Source organism: Kryptolebias marmoratus, linkage group LG23 (assembly GCF_001649575.2).
Source record: "Kryptolebias marmoratus isolate JLee-2015 linkage group LG23, ASM164957v2, whole genome shotgun sequence".
NCBI lineage: Eukaryota > Metazoa > Chordata > Actinopteri > Cyprinodontiformes > Rivulidae > Kryptolebias > Kryptolebias marmoratus.
In genome coordinates, this window is record NC_051452.1 from 6732022 (window position 1) to 6750047 (window position 18026).

General features: G+C 44.3%; 2 protein-coding genes across 9 annotated transcripts in view; both read left to right on the forward strand.

Moving 5' to 3' along the window:
• The window catches only part of als2b (alsin Rho guanine nucleotide exchange factor ALS2 b), a 23411-nt gene extending 7234 nt beyond the window's left edge, over positions 1-16177 (forward strand). For 3 of the 5 annotated variants that reach the window (XM_017438130.3, XM_017438131.3, XM_025011114.2), the window contains exons 7-35: positions 533-629; positions 740-817; positions 909-1130; positions 2344-2515; positions 2580-2769; positions 2850-2915; positions 2992-3154; positions 3991-4122; positions 4198-4326; positions 4437-4460; positions 7326-7396; positions 7931-7997; positions 8078-8247; positions 8510-8575; positions 8693-8791; positions 8882-9046; positions 10629-10740; positions 10879-10956; positions 11032-11165; positions 11256-11420; positions 11506-11623; positions 12419-12576; positions 12654-12767; positions 12843-13019; positions 13088-13145; positions 13230-13291; positions 13764-13913; positions 14096-14192; positions 14269-16177. In XM_017438130.3, the coding sequence (XP_017293619.1) occupies positions 533-629; positions 740-817; positions 909-1130; positions 2344-2515; positions 2580-2769; positions 2850-2915; positions 2992-3154; positions 3991-4122; positions 4198-4326; positions 4437-4460; positions 7326-7396; positions 7931-7997; positions 8078-8247; positions 8510-8575; positions 8693-8791; positions 8882-9046; positions 10629-10740; positions 10879-10956; positions 11032-11165; positions 11256-11420; positions 11506-11623; positions 12419-12576; positions 12654-12767; positions 12843-13019; positions 13088-13145; positions 13230-13291; positions 13764-13913; positions 14096-14192; positions 14269-14307 (3373 nt within the window). In that variant the 3' untranslated portion in view covers positions 14308-16177. The remainder of the gene's footprint in view (positions 1-532; positions 630-739; positions 818-908; positions 1131-2343; positions 2516-2579; positions 2770-2849; positions 2916-2991; positions 3155-3990; positions 4123-4197; positions 4327-4436; positions 4461-7325; positions 7397-7930; positions 7998-8077; positions 8248-8509; positions 8576-8692; positions 8792-8881; positions 9047-10628; positions 10741-10878; positions 10957-11031; positions 11166-11255; positions 11421-11505; positions 11624-12418; positions 12577-12653; positions 12768-12842; positions 13020-13087; positions 13146-13229; positions 13292-13763; positions 13914-14095; positions 14193-14268) is intronic. The other 2 variants (XM_025011115.2, XM_017438132.3) reach the window with 1 other exon arrangement.
• A 160-nt stretch (positions 16178-16337) lies between these two features.
• mpp4b (membrane protein, palmitoylated 4b (MAGUK p55 subfamily member 4)) overlaps positions 16338-18026 on the forward strand; it is an 18409-nt gene continuing 16720 nt past the window's right edge. For all 4 annotated transcript variants that reach the window (XM_017438123.3, XM_017438124.3, XM_037973777.1 and 1 more), the window contains exon 1: positions 16338-17753. The gene's annotated coding sequence lies outside the window, so the exon portion shown is untranslated. The remainder of the gene's footprint in view (positions 17754-18026) is intronic.

Below are 18026 nucleotides of genomic sequence, written 5' to 3' on the forward strand. Positions count from 1 at the left end.
ATATGAGTTTGTATGTAATGTATGAATATAATATACAAGTTTCACTTTTTAAATGGAATTACTGAAATCAATCTACTTTTTCATGATATTCTAATTTTATGACCAGCACCTGTAAGCTGAAGGCTAAAGAAACGGGACATTAGCTAAAAGGCTAGAGAAACGGAACATCAGCTAAATAAACGGGACATTAGCTGAAGGCTAAAGAAACTGGACACTAGCTGAAGAAACGGGACATTAGCTGAAGGCTAAAGAAACAGAACATAAGCTGAAGGCTAAAGAAACAGGACATTATCTAAAATCCAAAAGAAACTAAACACAAGCTAAAAGCTAAAAAAAAAAAAAAATTCACTGAAGTTTAAAAGATGGCAAACATTAGCTAAAAGAAATCAAACAAAGCTAAAATGCTAAAGCTAAATGGTAGCTAAAAGGTAAAAGTAGCAGGTGGTCTATGTATGATAAATTGAGTCCAGATCAGATGGATGTTGGTTGTTTCCTGTGTCTGACTTTTGTTTGTTTGTTTGTTTGTTTACAGGTTGCAGCCGCTCTGCATCAAGAGTCTGAACAATAAGGAGGTGGTGCGGGTGGCGGCCGGCGCTCGTCACTCCCTTGCCCTGACGGCTCAATCTCAGGTGAACACAGAAATAATGACAGAAGCCGTAAAGGGTTCGAACCCGACAGCCGCAGCAGGAAAGTGTTTGAAACCAACGCAGGTTTTTGTCCCCGCGTGTCCCCCGTCCAGGTGTTCTCGTGGGGCAGCAACAGCTCCGGTCAGCTCGGACACATGGAGTCCCCCAGCACCGTCCCCCGCCTCGCCAAGGTGTAGCTCCAGCTCTTCCTCCACGTCAGCTTCACAAGGTCGCTCTTTACTTTTAATTTATTGTTATTGTTTTAAACCCGTCCTCACCCAGCTGTCCGACGGGATCCGGGTCTGGGACGTGAGCGCCGGAGAGAGGCACACCCTCCTGCTGGCGGACGGAGACTGCATCCAGCCCATCCTTTACTACAGCGGGCGGCAGGTGAAGGAGGCCCAGGAGGAGGAGGCGGGGCAGCAGGACGGAGGGGAGGACGAGGAGGAGAACCGGGCCGGGGCGTACACCCAGCAGCCCGTCCTGCTGCCGCTCTGCATGAATGTAAGGAGGAGGAAGAACCCATAAAACCCGTAAAACCCAATCCAGTCAAACTCTGACCGTCCTGCACTGATGAAGCAAATAAGATATAGGAATTCAGAGTCAGAATTCACACGATACAGATCCAGTTTTTGCTGCTAATTATTAGTTTTTAACTTTTATACTTTTCAAAGTATTTAACCTTTATTTACAAACATTTTCTCTATTAAGATGCGATGAAATCTACTTCAGAACACGGCTGCTAATGCTAAATCTGCTCATGCTAAATATGCTGATGCTAAATATGCTGATGCTAAATATGCTAATGCTAAATATGCTAATGCAAACTTTACAATTTCTAATAATATTTATGCTAATACTCAGACTAATTTTACTGCTGGTATTTACTGCTAATGCAAATGTTACTGCTGCTAATATTATTGCTGCTATTGCTAGCTATGCTAATACAACTGCTGCTAGTTGTGGTAGTGCTAATTAGCAAATGCTAATTCAATTATTGCTAATACTGCTACTGTTAATGCAAAGTTTACTGCTGCTAATGCTGGCTCTGCTGCTGGTATTGCTAATTTTATTAAAGCTAATTCTGCTAATACTAAGTCAACTATTGTTAAATTTACCTAAAAGCTAACAATCTGTTAATTCTAGCTAGTTTTTCTGCTACTGTTGGCTAGCATTTTGCTGCTTTATGCCAGAGTTCAGCTGTTTTAGCTCATGTTTTTCTGTTTTTTTTGCTAGTGCTCTCCTACGTTTAGCTCTTAACCAGCATTTTCCTACTTTTTTTTGCTTTAACAGCTCTTTTTCAGCTTCTTCTGTTAAGTCAGTGAACATTCAGCATTTACTTTGTTTTTTTTGCAGGAAGTTTCTGTAGTTAAAGCATTTTCCTTCCTGAAAATTCTTGTAAATTATTATCTCTTTGAGGGGTTTTATGCGTCTATAAAATGTTTCGTTTTTATGTTGGTTTTTTTTCACTAGTTGTTAATTTTAACAGCTTCAGAGTTAGCAGAAGCTGTTCCACCGAGGAAATAATTAGATTTAAAGATCTGGAGTCTAAATTATTTCTTGTTTGTTAAAAATTACTAATGTAATTGCCTGTGTTTCTGTGTGTTGGTAAAATATCTTTGCTGTTTAGTTTTATTTACAGTTATTTCCTATATAGATTTTGGGGCGTTTTTCTCCAGGGTTTCAGATTCTCAGTGTTTGTTTGTTTTTTTTCCAGCTCGGTTACGTGAGCAGCGTCGCCGCCGGCGGTCGGAGTTGCGCGGCGCTCTCCGACCGGAATGTGATGGGCTTCATCGCCAGCCTCCACGAGCTGGCGTCTGCCGAGAGGAAGTTCTACTGCAAGCTGTGCGGCATCAGGTCGCAGGTCGTACGCCCCCTGCTGGAGCTGGGTGAGAACGCGTTTTCTTTTAAAGGTTCTGGTTTGTTCCAGTCTGACGTTCCTCCTCCTTTCAGAGTCTCTGAGCTCGGTGCTCGGCCAGGTGACCTTTGAACTCCTGCAGACGCTGACGGGTCGATTCGGCCTCCTGTGTCACCTGACCGGGCAGCACGCCGTCAGCCTCACGGCGAATATCCGCCGCGGGCGGGACGTGAAGAGCCTGCTGATCCTCGAACACGCCAACATCTTCCTCGACTCTTACAACGAGTATGAGCTCAGAAATTAGTCCTCGCTTGGAGTATCTGCAGAGATGTGTACTAATACTTCAAATATTTGTTTTCATGAAGGTACTGCAGCGCTGTGGGCAACTTTTATGTGATGGGAGGCTTCCAGGCTCTGACGAAACCGTCCCTGTGAGTCCGCAAAAAACACTGGCTTTAATGTGGAAACTGCCTGATTTCTCTAAAACCCGGCGTTGATCTCTTAAAGAGACGTGTTTGGGAAAAGTCCCGAGGTGCTGCAGAGGCTGTCGGAGAGCGGCGAGGAGAGCCCGGCCGTCTCCGACCTCCTGATGGCTCTCTTCTACCTCCCAGCCCTCCATCTTCACGAGTACGGCCGGCTGCTGCTCAAACTGGGCACCTGCTTCGAAGTGGTACGCAGAAAGACCCGAACACGTTTTCTTCTCAGACTCTGGTGTCATGATCATCAGGTTTAACCTTCCAAACGCCGCTCGTCTTACGGTTTGGAGCGTAACGAGTTAAAATAATTTGACTTCTGCGATGAAGAGCATCTGGAACCTTTAGGTTGAAACCTCTTCCTGTTTGTTGGACTTTAGGCACAGAAGCTTTTAACCAAACTGTCCAAATTCTACGGGGATTTATGGGGGCAGCCATGATGGAATAACAAAACATAGAAGAACCTGCTAAGCCACTGGTTGCCATGGCGATTCCCGCTTTCTCTGAGACGCACAGAAAGGCAAACTGGAAACAGTCGCCGTGCAAAAACTTAAATTTATACAGAAAGAACGTTTGAACCGTGAGCGTTAGAAACTCAACGTTTTATCGTTTTCACTCCGTTTCGTCAGGGATGTGATTCACCTCATGGCATTTTCTTTAAGGTTTGACCAAAATGGCTGCAGCGCCAAAGATGGTCGTCAGGAAAGGAGTCGCAATCTTTGTCACGTCGTCATATGGAGTGGAGGTCAATGGGAGTTTGGGTGTGGGTCTGAGAGGGGTCAGAAGTGTCTGCTTGGATGCTAGTTTGTTCGTATCACCACGGTGTGTCAGTTAGCTGCGGAGGCCATCTTGAATGAGGCTGATATCAGCAGTAATCAGTCCTTTGAGACGTTTGGTGAAATTAGAGGAAAACGGACGCCTTTAACCTTGTTGCTGTCAGACCGTCCTGAAGCTCAGATTCTGTAGCTTTAAAGGAAACCTGTTTTCTGTCTGGCGCCATGTTCAGTTTCCTGTTCTTGGTTTGTCTCCTCAGTCCTCCAGCGACTATCAGAAGCTGCAGGACGGCTTCTCCAGGTTTGAAGCTTTGACCGTCCAGCTGAAGAGAAAAAGGAAGGAGGCCGATTACACCTTCCACTTCTGGAAGAGCTTCCCGGGCAAGATGACGGTAAAACCCGCTGGGCGTGTTTTCAGCCATGGTGGCGCCTCTCGCCGGTCGCTGAACGTTGTCGTCTGTCGTCAGGACTCGCTGAGGAAGCCTCACCGCCGGCTGATCTACGAGAGCAGCAACAAGTCGCTGACCCTGCAGAACGCCGGCCGCTTCTCTGTGAACTGGTTCATCCTCTTCAGCGACTCCCTGGTTCACGCGCAGGTCAGCTCCATGTTCCCGCCGCACGCCGCCGCCTCTGTCACGTCTTTATTTCCCGCTCTCTAACCTGCTGCGTTTCAAGAGTTTGTGTGTGCTTGCCTTTGTGCTGTCAGGGCGTGGCGCCGCATAAAAACCCCGTAAGTAAGATTTCTGCACCCAGAATCTCTCCCTGTGTGACCGGCCTCCTCTTCCTCCTCCTCCTCCACCTCCTCCTGCTGTCAGTTTGTGTTTTCTGGGGCTTTGTGTCATCGGGTTCGGTGCAGCTGAGCGTCACGCAGACCCCCCGAACGTTTCCGAAACATCCGGGCTCTGAAAGCTGCCGGATCGGGTCAAAAAGGCGCTGACAGGAATATCTCAGGGTTCTTAATTTAAACAAATTATGCAACAATAAACCGTAAACTCCGGGAAATAAAAGCTTCAATCCTAACGAGCCGTCTGAGCCAACAAATAATAATTAAAACCTCGTTAATGTTAAATCTGACTGATTATTCCTCATTTTTAGGATTTTATTTTTCAATATTTGCAAATTTTAATGACAGAATACAGTGACAAAACTTTCCTAGTATTTTATTTCCTACATTTGTAATTTTCTTTTAATAAATTACAACTTTAGTCGTTAATTTGTTGTAAAAAAAAAATAATAATAATGCTTTTTTTTGTTTTTTAGCAGAGAATATTTACTTTGTTACCCATTTTATTTCAGTTTTGTATTTTTATCTGCAGGTTGTGGCTAAAATTGGTCAAATTTTATTATGAAAATACAGAAATATGAGTTGTTCTTTTTTTAAAATTATTGTTTATTCTTCGTTTTAGAAAATATTCACACTTTACTTTTAAAATTACATTTAAATGACAGTATTTTTAAATGACAGTATTTTTAAATGACAGTATTTTTAAATGACGTAAAATTATTTGTTTAACATTTAAATTTTAAAGATATGCCATTTATTTATAGTTTTTCTTTCTATTAGGAGCATTTCTGTTGCTAAAGTAACTCTAAAAATCTATAAGAAGTTGCTCAAAAATCTTGAAATTTATTTATTTATTCATTTATTTATTGGCAGTAAATCTTTCCCCCTTTAATGCCCTTATTTTAAGTAAGTTTGGTTTACTTTTTTTTCTTTTTTCTGATTCTCCAAACTGAGATGCTGCTGCAAGTAAGATACTGACTGCTCAAACACTTTAAACCCCACAGGAAAGTAAAGTATTCGTTTAAATCTGAAATACCTGATATTCTTTTACTTGTAGAAATTATTTCCTTGCAAAAATAGTTTTTATTCCACAGAAGACAAATTTAAAACACCCCGTTTGTTTTACTTAAAGCTAAAGTTAGCAGTTAGCCTTGTTGTTAGTTTTTCAAAGACAAAATTGTTTCTTTTCTACAACTTTAATGCGTAATATGTTGTTTTATCTCCTAAAATTGATTAAATTTAAATCCAAACGGTGCCGACGTGTTTTTGTTGATTTAAAATATTCAGATGTCAGGTAAACAGTCTGAAATTAACCTAATTTCTCATTAATTTCAATGTAACACCTTGATGCTAACGTTTTTTTAACTGCATGTTAAACTCTTAAAGACTTAAAAGTTTAATGAAATGAAAAATAACTTGGTTAATCTGCATTAAATTGTTGTTAGAGGAGCAACAATTAGACCAATATTCTCTCTACGAATTTAAGGGAAATAAAAGTTTACACCCTCGAACGAACACGTTTTCATAACGTTCTGACTCTGTGAATTCACCAAAACATCAACATTAAACCTTAAAAATCACTTTAGTTTCATCTGGAATCATCCCAGCCCCGACAAAGGCTAATGGAATAAATGTTTTCCATCACATTTATGGAAAAAAAATCAATCTCCTCTCCACTAAAGTTCATAAAAACTGTTTAAAATTGATAAAAATGTTGACTCAGCAGGCAGAAACAACACATTCAGCTGTTTTAGCTAAAATAAACAACATAAATCGGAGGATTGTGGAGAGAAACGTCACGAATCTGATGGGTCTGTCAGTGTTTCCGGTGATGCTCAGCCCTGACCTTTGACCTCTGACCTCCAGACTCACGTCTCCTCTGGGCGTCCCCTGATGTTCTGATTGTTGTCGGACCCAAACTCCCAGCAGCTTCTTGTTTTAAATAAAAATAATTAAACTTTTTAAACTCCTGCCGCAGACTTGTTGGAAATGAACGCATGTTTGTGAAACTTGTTTTGCATGACTGGTTTGTTGTGTGACTCTTATTTTGTTACAATATAAGATTTAAAGTCTTAATTACTCGTCCAAGAGTAAAACTCTAGTTTTTATATTTTAAACCTTCCACTGTTTGTGTTTTAATGTTGAATAAAGTAAAATGAGGAGAAATCAGTGAAATAATTAAATAAAAGTTCTCTTCTTTTAAGGGCTGCATGTCGCCCTGCAGGCCGAAGTTTTTATGCTCGGATTATGTTCTGGGGACGACTCTCAGCTACTACCACGCCATATATGATCCCAGTAGCCGTAAAAATGGCTGATTATAGCCGTCCTTGTGTTCGATAAGGATGTGGCGGCCATCTTGAATCCTGTCTGCCCCTGTTGTAGACGTACATCTGTTGGCCTCATTAAATATATATTTTATTTCTGTTGATATTTTCCTAACAGACACTTAACAACATGCAATTACATGATCACCTGCCACTTTGAAAGACTAATTAATTAATTTAAAGTTCTTTAGTTTTATTCATTCATATCTACAACGATCATTTTTAACGATAATTTGATTTCTGCCCTCAGTTCGATGATTCAAGACCCACGGTGGGTTCCCAAACCAGGCTTTGGGGACCGCTGCTCAAAAGTGTTAAAAACCTGAATTACTGCAGAAAACGTGTCTTCCTGCTGATCCAGTCCAGTCCTGGAACTCGGACACAAAGACTGGAAACTTGTTTAAACTGTTCGTTTGTCTCGTCTCTGATACGTTTTCTCTCCTGAATTCAAACTTTTGCTCTGCTTTCGTTCTCGTTTCCCGTCCAGTTTTCCACCCATCACATCTTCCCGTTGGCCACGCTGTGGGTGGAGCCGACGGCGGAGGACGACGCCGGACTGTGAGTTGAGCGCAGACGCAGTTTTCCCCGTGGTTGTTCCCGACCGATAACCGAACCAAACGCTCAAAGGCTGACGTCTGCGAGGTTTATCTGGACCGAATGATACCCTCGCAAATGTTTCTGTCACATTCTGACCCCAACTAAGGTCAGGAAAGGTCAAAACACGGTTCAGGGAACAGGAGGTCAAAGGTCAGGGTCCAGAGCCCGTGCTCTGACTCTGCAGCTGGACACCTCATGGGTCGAGGGTGATCACTGTTGATTTCAAGGTTCGTGGGGTCAAAGGTCACAGGCGACCCCTTTGTTAAAACCTCGTCTCTGCTCCTACGTGTTCGTCTGTCAGCAGAGATCAGGTAAAAACTGACGAACAGATCTGGATGAAATGTTCAGGAAAAAACAACGGATTAAATCCTGGTTCTGATCCGGATTAGGATCTGGATTATGATCCGGATTGTGCTGTGGCCTTGGTGGAGGTTTTTGCTCTGAGTGCTTCTAGTTATCACTGACTTCCCTGTCATTTTCTGTGTGTGTGAGCAGACAGGGGTTAAAGGTCATCACACCTGAGGAGACGTTCACGCTGCTCGCCTCGTCCTCCACAGAGAAGGTCAGGGTTTTGGTTTTTAATCGCACTTCCGTTTCCTGTCACCGAAGCTCACACGCTCAGTTTGTTTGTTTGGTTTTTAGTCCAAGTGGCTTCGAGCCATCAACCAGGCGGTGGATCAGGCTCTGAGTGGGGCGGGGCCGAAGTCAGAACCGCCCCCCCGCAGGACGGCGTCCTACACGTTCTATAAAGATGGCCGCCTAAAAGAGGCGACGTACGACGGTCACTGGCTCAACGGGAAACCCCACGGCAGGTTGGACGCTGTTTATTTATTTATTTATTTTTTACTTCAGGAGCTCATTGTGTCGATTTCCTGTTCTCTGATCTGACTGCTTCTTATTTTGTGCCAATTTAGCCGCTCTTATATCAAATTCAGCCGACGGCTGCTACGAACTTTTGTCATTTTTAAATTACTGAACTCTATTTACAAACATTTTCCCTGTAGAAATACACGGAGGTCTCTTCAGTTCCTTCAGGTTTTGTCGGAGCTTTTAGTTTTCCCTCTTTTGTTTCAGCGGGGAGTTAAAATGGCCCGACGGCAGAATTTACACCGGATCCTTCAAGAACGGCCTGGAAGACGGGTGAGTTTGGGCCGAAGCTCACCTCCGGATCTGTCTGAACGGGGGCTCGGTCCGGGTTGTCTGGGACAGATTTCTGCTCGAGGTTCTCCATCTTTCCTTCCACGTTTGTTTCTTCAGCTTCGGGGAGTTTGTGGCTCCCAATAAGACGCTGAACAAGAAGGATCTGTATCAGGGGTACTGGAAGGAAGGAAAGATGCATGGCCTGGGGTCCTACAGGTGAGCCATGATCGTCTCCTGCAGCTTTTAGCTCCGCCCTTTCAGGAAGCCTTCCGTCCTGTAACAGGCTCCTCCTCCCTTCGACTCCAGGTATGCCAGCGGCGAGGTTTACGATGGCTCCTTCCAGGACGGCATGCGGCACGGCCACGGCATGCTGCGCAGCGGGAAGCTCAACACGTCCTCCCCCAGCGTCTTCATCGGCCGCTGGCTGCAGGACAAGAAAACAGGATATGGCGTCTTCGATGACATCACAAAGTACGCTCAGTACTTCAGTAAAAGTATTACTGCGTTCACACCAAGTGATCCGGTTTGATCTTTAGTTATAGATACTTCCGGACTCCTCCTGTTCTGTTTTTAAACGTTTATATTTCAACTCGTTCAAGAGATAAAGACTGACTTTTGTTTTTTTGTGACGTTTATACTTTTCAGAGTGTTTAACTTTATTTAAAACGTGTTTCGAGACATTCAGATATTTTCACTTCAGTTTTCTCTGCTCTCAGTTCTCCTTTTTGTCTTTTATGTCCTCATGCGTTCCTTTCCTTTTGTCTCCTTATTTGTCCTTTTTGTCTTTTTATCTCTGTGTTCTTATGGTCTTTTTGTTTCGGGTGTCCTTTTTGTCTTATGTTTCTTTTTTCAATTTATATTTTCTTACTCATCCATGTCTTTTTGTCTCCTTAATGCGTCTTTCAGTCTCTTTATGGGTCTTTGTCTCCTTATGTGTCTTTTTGTCTTCTAATACATCTTTTAGGTCTCCCTGTTCGTCTCTCTCTTTATTTGTCTCCCTGTTTGTCTCTGTATTTGTCCCTGTTTTGTCTCCCCGTTCGTCTCTATATTTGTCTCTGTTTTGTCTCCCTGCTTGTCTCTGTATTTGTCCCTGTTTTGTCTCCCCACTCGTCTCTTTGTGTCTCTGTATTTGTCCTGTTTTGTCTCCCCGTTCGTCTCTGTATTTGTCTCTGTTTTGTCTCCCTGTTCGTCTCTGTATTTGTCTCTGTTTTGTCCCTGTTTTGTCTCTGTATTTGTCCTGTTTTGTCTCCCTGCTCGTCTCTTTGTGTCTCTGTATTTGTCCTGTTTTGTCCCTGTTTTGTCTCCCTGCTCGTCTCTTTGTGTCTCTGTATTTGTCCTGTTTTGTCCCTGTTTTGTCTCCCTGCTCGTCTCTTTGTCTTTGTATTTGTCTCTGTTTTGTCTCCCTGTTTGTCTCTGTATTTGTCCTGTTTTGTCCCTGTTTTGTCTCCCTGTTCGTCTCTTTGTCTTTGTATTTGTCTCTGTTTTGTCTCCCTGTTTGTCTCTGTATTTGTCCTGTTTTGTCCCTGTTTTGTCTCCCTGCTCGTCTCTTTGTCTTTGTATTTGTCTCTGTTTTGTCTCCCTGTTTGTCTCTGTATTTGTCCTGTTTTGTCCCTGTTTTGTCTCTGTGTCTCTGTATTTGTCCTGTTTTGTCCCTGTTTTGTCTCCCTGCTCGTCTCTTTGTGTCTCTGTATTTGTCCTGTTTTGTCTCCCTGCTCGTCTCTGTATTTGTCTCTGTTTTGTCTCCCTGTTTGTCTCTGTATTTGTCCTGTTTTGTCCCTGTTTTGTCCCTGTTTTGTCTCTTTGTGTCTCTGTATTTGTCCTGTTTTGTCCCTGTTTTGTCTCCCTGCTCATCTCTTTGTGTCTTTGTATTTGTCTCTGTTTTGTCTCCCTGTTTGTCTCTGTATTTGTCCTGTTTTGTCCCTGTTTTGTCTCTGTGTCTCTGTATTTGTCCTGTTTTGTCTCCCTGCTCGTCTCTTTGTGTCTCTGTATTTGTCCTGTTTTGTCTCCCTGCTCGTCCCTGTCCCAGCTGATCGGGATGTCGTGTTTCCTGCAGAGGAGAGAAGTTTATGGGCATGTGGCAGGACCACCAGCGGCAGGGCATCGGGGTCGTCGTCACGCAGTTCGGCCTTTACTACGAAGGAACCTTTAAGGACAACAGGATGATGGTGAGGACTTTGGGTTGTCATTATTAGACTACTTCCTGGTCTGGATCTCCTCCTGATCCTTGTTTTAAGTCTAAAGAAGTCGTCTCTGAGCCGCGGTGAGGAGATGGAGGTGAATTTTAAGGTGTTCGTGTTTTTCAGGGGGTGGGAGTCCTTCTGTCGGAGGACGATACGACCTACGAGGGGGACTTCTCTGACGACTGGACCCTCAGTGGAAAGGTGACTGATCGGTTCTGAATGAAAGCGTCTCGGAGCTCGTCTCTGTTGACTGAACTCCCCGACTCTGTCCCTCAGGGCGTCCTGACCTTGGCGAACGGCGACTACCTGGAGGGCTCGTTCAGTGGCGAGTGGGGGTCCGGTCTGAAAGTGACCGGTTCCTACTTCAAACCCCACCTGTTTGACTCTGACAAGGACAAGAACCGGGCCGTGTAAGCTCACCAGGCCTCTGATGTCCACAGGAACGTCTTTATTTCGGTTCTGTCCTGTTAAAGCTTGTTTGTTTTTCTGGGGCGTGGCAGGAAGTTGGGCCACCTCTGCGTGTCTGCCGAGGAGAAGTGGCAGGCCGTGTTCGAGGAGTGCTGGACCCAGCTGGGCTGCGAGGCGCCGGGTCGGGGGGAGAACCGGAAGGCCTGGGAGAACATCGCCGCGGCGCTCGCCACCAACTGGCAGCACATGCAGGACAGGTGCGAGCGCACGTTCGCCGTCCGAAACACATTTCAGAGTGTTTCTCCAGAACAGGAGAGTGTCTAACGTCTGTGTGCGTCTCAGTCCAGAGATGTTGTCTCGAAGCCACAGCAAAACCCTTGAGAGTCTGGAGGACATCCCGCCGCACAAAGGCCCGATCACCATGGACAGATATCACACCGTCCGCCTCTACCTCCTCAAGGTGGGTTCATCCAGCGTGAAGAAACACAAACCTTTGATTCAGTGTTTCTGCTGGGCTTCGTTACGGAGGACAGAGGACGACGAGGAGAAACGTTTGGGACGTTTTGAGTCACTGTGTCTTCAAAAGTTAATCAGATGTTGAGTCCATCCAGGGATTACTTTCTGAAAGGTTCATTTGATGCTTCGCTAACAAACAAAATGGCGTTGGGCGATAAATATTTACAGCCTGCAGCCGTGTGTTAGTGCTGCTTTTCATCACTTATCTCTGTTATAAAAGTAATTTTCATAATAATGCAACTAAAGTTGATTTTGTTTCTGTTGAAACTCTAAATATTAAATGTTTAAAATGGGCACTAAGTAAGACAGAAACAAAAGTTTGATTTCAGAAGCTTCAGCCGTGAAATTTAAATTTATATATATTCTTAAAAGGCGTAATTGATCAGATTTTATGTATTAATTTGCTTCAAGTTGTTAAATTTCTATCGATGTGAAACTACCGAAGAAGAAAACTGGACTAGTTTAAAACCAGTTAAAGAATTACAGACGGAGTTTTTATTTGGATGTTTTTCTTACAAAAGCTTATGACTCGATTTATAAGAAACACTCATCAAAAGTGACTCAAGATCCTAAACTTTTATTTGTTTTAATTTATTTTTTATGAATAAAAAAGCAGATTTTATCTTTTGAGGTTCCTGAATGTCGCCTCAGGAGTTGAGGGTAAAAATAATCGGTCATCAGTAGTTTCGAGTGTAAAGCGTCCAGGTTGGACTGAGAGACTTTCCACGTCCCCCTCTAGGCGTGTGACACCCCCCTCCACCCGCTGGGCCGGCTGGTGGAGACGCTGGTGGCGGTCTACAGGATGACGTACGTCGGCGTCGGGGCGAACCGCCGGCTGCTGCAGCAGGCGGTCAGCGAGATCAAGTCCTACCTGAACCGGATCTTCCAGATCGTCAGGTTGGTGCAGGAACTCGCCCACTAATAGACGGCGCCGTTTTGATGTTTAACTGGACTGAATGGGACCGTCTCTGCAGGTTTCTGTTCCCAGACCTGCCAGAAGAGGGCGGTCTAATCCCTGAGCCGCCTGAAGACCTGCAGGAAAGGACGCAGCCGGCCCCAGATGCCCCGATGGACCCGCCCAGACCCGGGTACGGATCGAGCCTCGTGCTGCGGCGCTCACATCTGGAGCGGGTGGCGTTGACTCCTCCCCCTTTGTGTTTCAGCCGCGTGGTGAGCAGCTCCGCCCTGCTGCTCCCCGTCCTGCTGCCCCGCCTCTACCCGCCGCTCTTCACCCTCTACGCCCTGGAGAAGGAGAAGGAGGACGACGTGTACTGGGAGTGCGTCCTGCGCCTCAACAAGCAGCCCGACCTCGCCCTGCTCGCCTTCCTGGGCGTCCAGCAGTACGTCCCGCCGCCGAGGGAGGGGTCAGAGCTGCCGGCGGTTTCTGATGTTTGTGTCTGTGTTTCAGGAAGTTTTGGCCTGTTTCCATCCCAGCCTCTCTGCCTGCTTCGGGGGGAAAGCAGCAGGTACGGTTTTGTTTTTACCTGAACCTTTGAAGCTACAGCTGAATAAGATCCTCCTTTAAGAACGGTTCTCCTGATGTTCTGCAGGTCATCCCGAGCACCAAAGACGCCTGCTTTGCTTCTGCAGTGGAAACTCTGCAGCAGATCAGGTCCTGATTTCAGAATGAACCGCAGAGATGAAAGGCTGCTGAAGCTAAAACTAACTAGCTACAAGCTGAAGGATGCAGGACATTAGCTGCAGGCTAAAAGATGAAGAACACTAGCTACAAGCTAAAGGATGCAGGACACTAGCTGCAAGCTGAAGGATGCAGGACACTAGCTGCAAGCTAAAAGATGAAGAACACTAGCTACAAGCTAAAGGATGCAGTACATTAGACTAACAAAGGGGAGAAAAACATGAACTATAACCCAGAAGTAGCAAAAAGCTGGCTACAAGCTAAAGGTAGCAAAATGGCAGCTATAGACTAAAGGTACCAAAAGACTAGCTTAAAGCAGCTAAAGGTTAGCTAAGTGTAACAAAAGAATAAAGGCTAAATGTAGCCGAAGGAGCTGAATCATTCTTACAGTCAAATAATCCTAATCTTTATTAATCCCTGACTGAGGGCTTGTTTGCTTCTGCAGCACGACGTTCACGCCATCCGACAAGCTGCAGGTGATCCAGCTCACCTTCGAGGACATCACACAGGAAGTGCAGTCGCTGCTGAAGCAGGACTTCCTGTGGTCCATGGACGACCTGTTTCCTGTCTTCCTCTACGTGGTGCTGCGAGCTCGGTGAGCCGCCGACGCCAACATTCAGAGGAGAAGTCGTCAGTTCTCAGAGGATCAACGATGGTTTGACCGTCTGTTGGTGCTCAGAGTCTGTGACACGGATGACTCTCCTCTACTACCACACCAGCTGTTAGCGGTTCGCTCAGCGTCTGTCCAAACTCAAAGACTTTCTGATTTCCTTTCAGGATCAGGAACCTGGGGTCAGAGGTCAACCTCATTGAAGACCTGATGGATCCCTGCGTTCAGAACGGCGAGCATGGCATCATGTTCACCACCCTGAAGGTAACACACACACACACACACGCTGATGATGTCCCCTCGTCCTCTCATGTCTCCGTGTCTCCATGTCCACCCGCAGGCCTGCTACTACCAGGTCCAACACGAGAAGGTCACGTAGGACCCGGTTCTTCCTGCTTTCAGACCCGCTGACGGAGAATCGTCTGCAGTTGTCATGGAGACAGGATTTTCTTTTTTCTTTTTTTTAACGTTACACCTTCCTGATGTGGGCGGAGTCAGGAAAACCGAGAAAGTGTTACATCACCAACTGTGACGGTTTGTAGTTCTGCGAGTCCAGCGAGACGGGACCGCTCCTTCCTCCGGGAGGATTCGTTTGAAACCTCTTCCTGATTGGTTAAAGTCCTCGCTGTGGCGGGTTCTTTACTGCCCCCCGGTGGTGATGACTGAGACGGGTCTGTTTACGGACAAAAGTCGAGTAATTTCTGCGCCGTTAAGCTGAGCGAGTGGTGGGACTAATCCGAGTCACATGAGCTCAGATCTGCCCGTTGGCTCAAAGTACGGCAGGCAGTTTTACCAAATAATCAAATTATTTACCAAATCAACTGCTTTCCTCCTGGTCACTCAAACTACTTAAAATATAAGTTTAAAATATCTATAAACCCATAAAAAGATGAACTGTTTGATTTAATGTTGAATGAATGGCCTGGATATGTGTTAAAGATGATTTATTATTATATAAAACAATATTATTAATGATAAATGTTTATCTCTTATAATAATAATTCATTACGACCTTAAACATTAGATAAAAACTCCAAATCAAAAATCAATGTTTAATTAACGATCTTAGACTTATTGATTTAACACAAAACTGTGTAAATCTAACAAATTCAGCGACAAAAAGCATTTTTTAATATTTTCAAATAAAACCTATAAATAATAACATCAGGACTGTAGATAATTTATAAAATGTGAGTTTCTCTTAGGAATAATTCAGTTTAATTTCTTCTAGGAAGATTTCTAACCACTTTAATGTGAAGTTCACTTTACCTTTTTAAGGATTTATAGATATTTTAAACTTGGCTTTAATAGAACAATAGTTTATCTTAAATTGTAGTTTCTTACTTGTAGTAATGTGATTATAAATATCTTTAATAGCGATGTTATATGATTTGATTATTTGGTAAAACAGCCTGCCGTACTCGACCTGAAGGCACAAAAATGACTTCACAAAAAACAACAGAAAATCTTTAATTCTGTCTTTTTCTTAACTAGAATTCTCTGACATCAAAACTATTAATCAGCATGAAGGTGTTTACCACTAAAAACAATTATTCCTCGTTTTGTTGTTTTTTTTAAATCTGGAGCTTTGTGCTGCCAGTATTATAAATGATGCACTTTTGTAGATAAATGTGAAACGCCTCGAAAGCGAACCTCAACAAGCGGCGGAAGAAACTGAATTTCTTGTTTATTTGATGAAATCTGAAGAGTCACTGTTCTTTATGAACGGAACGGTTGATAAATCCGTCCTGACTGTGATCCGAGCTGGGAAAACGTGAAACCTCGTCCTGTGACATTATTAAATATCTGAGCCCTGTTTTCTCTGCTCTGCAAACTCCTAAAGCTTAAAAAAATCCAAACATATCATTCCTTATTGCTTCTAAAAGGCAGATAATTTGCACATTTTGGCTGCAGATAAATCAACGTTAATTACAGCAAACTGCTGCAGATGGAGCTCAGAGCTCGGCGCCATCTGTTAATATGGACAGTGTTTCTTGGCTTTTGATGCACGGATCGTAAAAGAGCTTAACGGTTCTGTTATTTTTAATAAACCCGCTTCTGTTCGCTGTAAACCCGGCATGTGAAGAGGAGAAGCTCAGATCTGTGGAGAACTTTTTCCTTGTTTTCTGTTGATTTGCTGTATTTAAAACATCTGAAGGTTCCTCGCTTGTCTGTAAATGTTCTCCTCGTTTTTTTAATTTTACTGTTCTGAGTTCTTAAAAAAAGGTCAATAAATGTGACGAACTCCACGGCTCAGACAGGCGGGCGATAATGTTACCTCTCTGTGTGTGTGTGTGTGTGTGTGTGTGTGTGTGTTAGCAAAATATCTCCTGAACCAGGGGACTAATTTCATGGAAGTAAAACTTTTGGATTCAGCCCCACTTCTCTCTTCATTCAGGAGGAATTCATGCTCTCCAGAGGATAAACCTTTACACTTTAGTAAAAGTTGAGCAGATTTGAGTCCTCTGCTCTTAAAAGCTTTTTTTAAATCGTTTATTTTTCCGATAATCGTCTCAAACCAGCAGAAACTGTCGGATCGCGGCGCCTCTTTCCACTGATTGTTCTCGTCGGTAAACTTTTCATGTTTGAGGTTTTTTTTTGTTGCAAATCCTCGATTGTCTCAGCGTCTCTTTGCGATGGAAATCTGGATTAAATGCGCCAGATTGACCGTAATCCTACAGAAAAAGGGACATTCAGCGTCTTCCCTCGGATCTCTGAAAGCCAGAACACGTTTCAGAAAAAAGGAACTTCAGGAGTCGTGTGGCAGAGAGGTTCAGGGTGACGTGGTGTTTAAAAATGCAGATTTGCTCAGATTGTTTTCACTTTAAAGGGGCAGTTCAAATCTTTTCTCTCTGAGAAATAAAGTTTTAATTCTCGTCTTGCCGGCATGAGCGTCTGTTAGCAAAATATCTCACGAAGCAGTGAATTGATTTCTCGAAAAGTAAAGATCGGATTTACTTCTACAACTGATTCAAGTTCAAGATGGACGCTGCGGCTAACTGGCCTGAGCAAACACAACAGTGTCTGCGGCTATTCAGCTAAAACTGGGGGTGGTAGTAGCTGAGAGTCGTGCTGGCTATAGGATGATGTAGCATTGATGAGCTAACAGCTTGTCCGAGCAGGTGGATTTCTGCTGCCTTTTAAGGAACAACGGTCTCAAATATCTGAAGCGGCTGTGACAGATTTTTAAATTATCGTTTTTAAGACGCGGCGTTTCTTCAAACCGAGAGCCATCTACGACAGGTAAGATATTTATTAATAACCTTTCCACAGAACGCCACCTCAGAAGAGCTGAATCTTCTCCTGAAGTTGCTCCTTAATGCTCTTGTTTGTTCTGACTTGGATCCCCCTGACTGCTGCAGGTAAGACACTGACTGTTAGTAACTGCGCTCTCCTTCTGGGGGGGTGGATTAAATTAAACGCTGGATCATCAGTTTGAATTGTTTTTGTTTTAAAGCACTGTTCTGGACTGGAAGGTGGCCCGTCTGAGATCCCTTCATTGGTTCCACACATCGGCTGATTGTCTTGAAGCCTAATCTCCCAGGCAGCACCTGCTTCACCCCTCCTCACCTCGCAGCCGAAAGAGTTAAGAAGATTTGGCGCCGAGCGGCCAGCCGGTGAGGGAGGAACCGGTTTCCGGTGGCCAGAGGCAGGCGGCTCTGTTTCCCTGGGATTAAGAGATTACAGTCGTCTCTCCTGTTCCCTCGTTCTCCATGACAGCGTCCCGCTCCGGCCGGTCTCCGGGGAACGTTTTCCTGCACCTTCGCAGGAAGTAGGACCTAAAGGAGGCGGAGGACGGAGGCACCAGCTGCTCCAGGTGCTGAGGTGAGATTATTTATGTTGGTTCTTTGAAGGGTTGGGAGGAAGGCCTCGGAGAACGTCCTGTGGGTGTTTATACTGCTCGACGAGCTCCTCCTCATCATCATCAGCACTTTCCTCCAACAGGTTCTAATCAGGCAGAACTTTCCTCCAACAGGTTCTAATCAGGCAGAACTTTCCTCCAACAGGTTCTAATCAGGCAGAACTTTACTCCAACAGGTTCTAATCAGGCAGAACTTTACTCCAACAGGTTCTAATCAGGCAGAACTTTACTCCAAC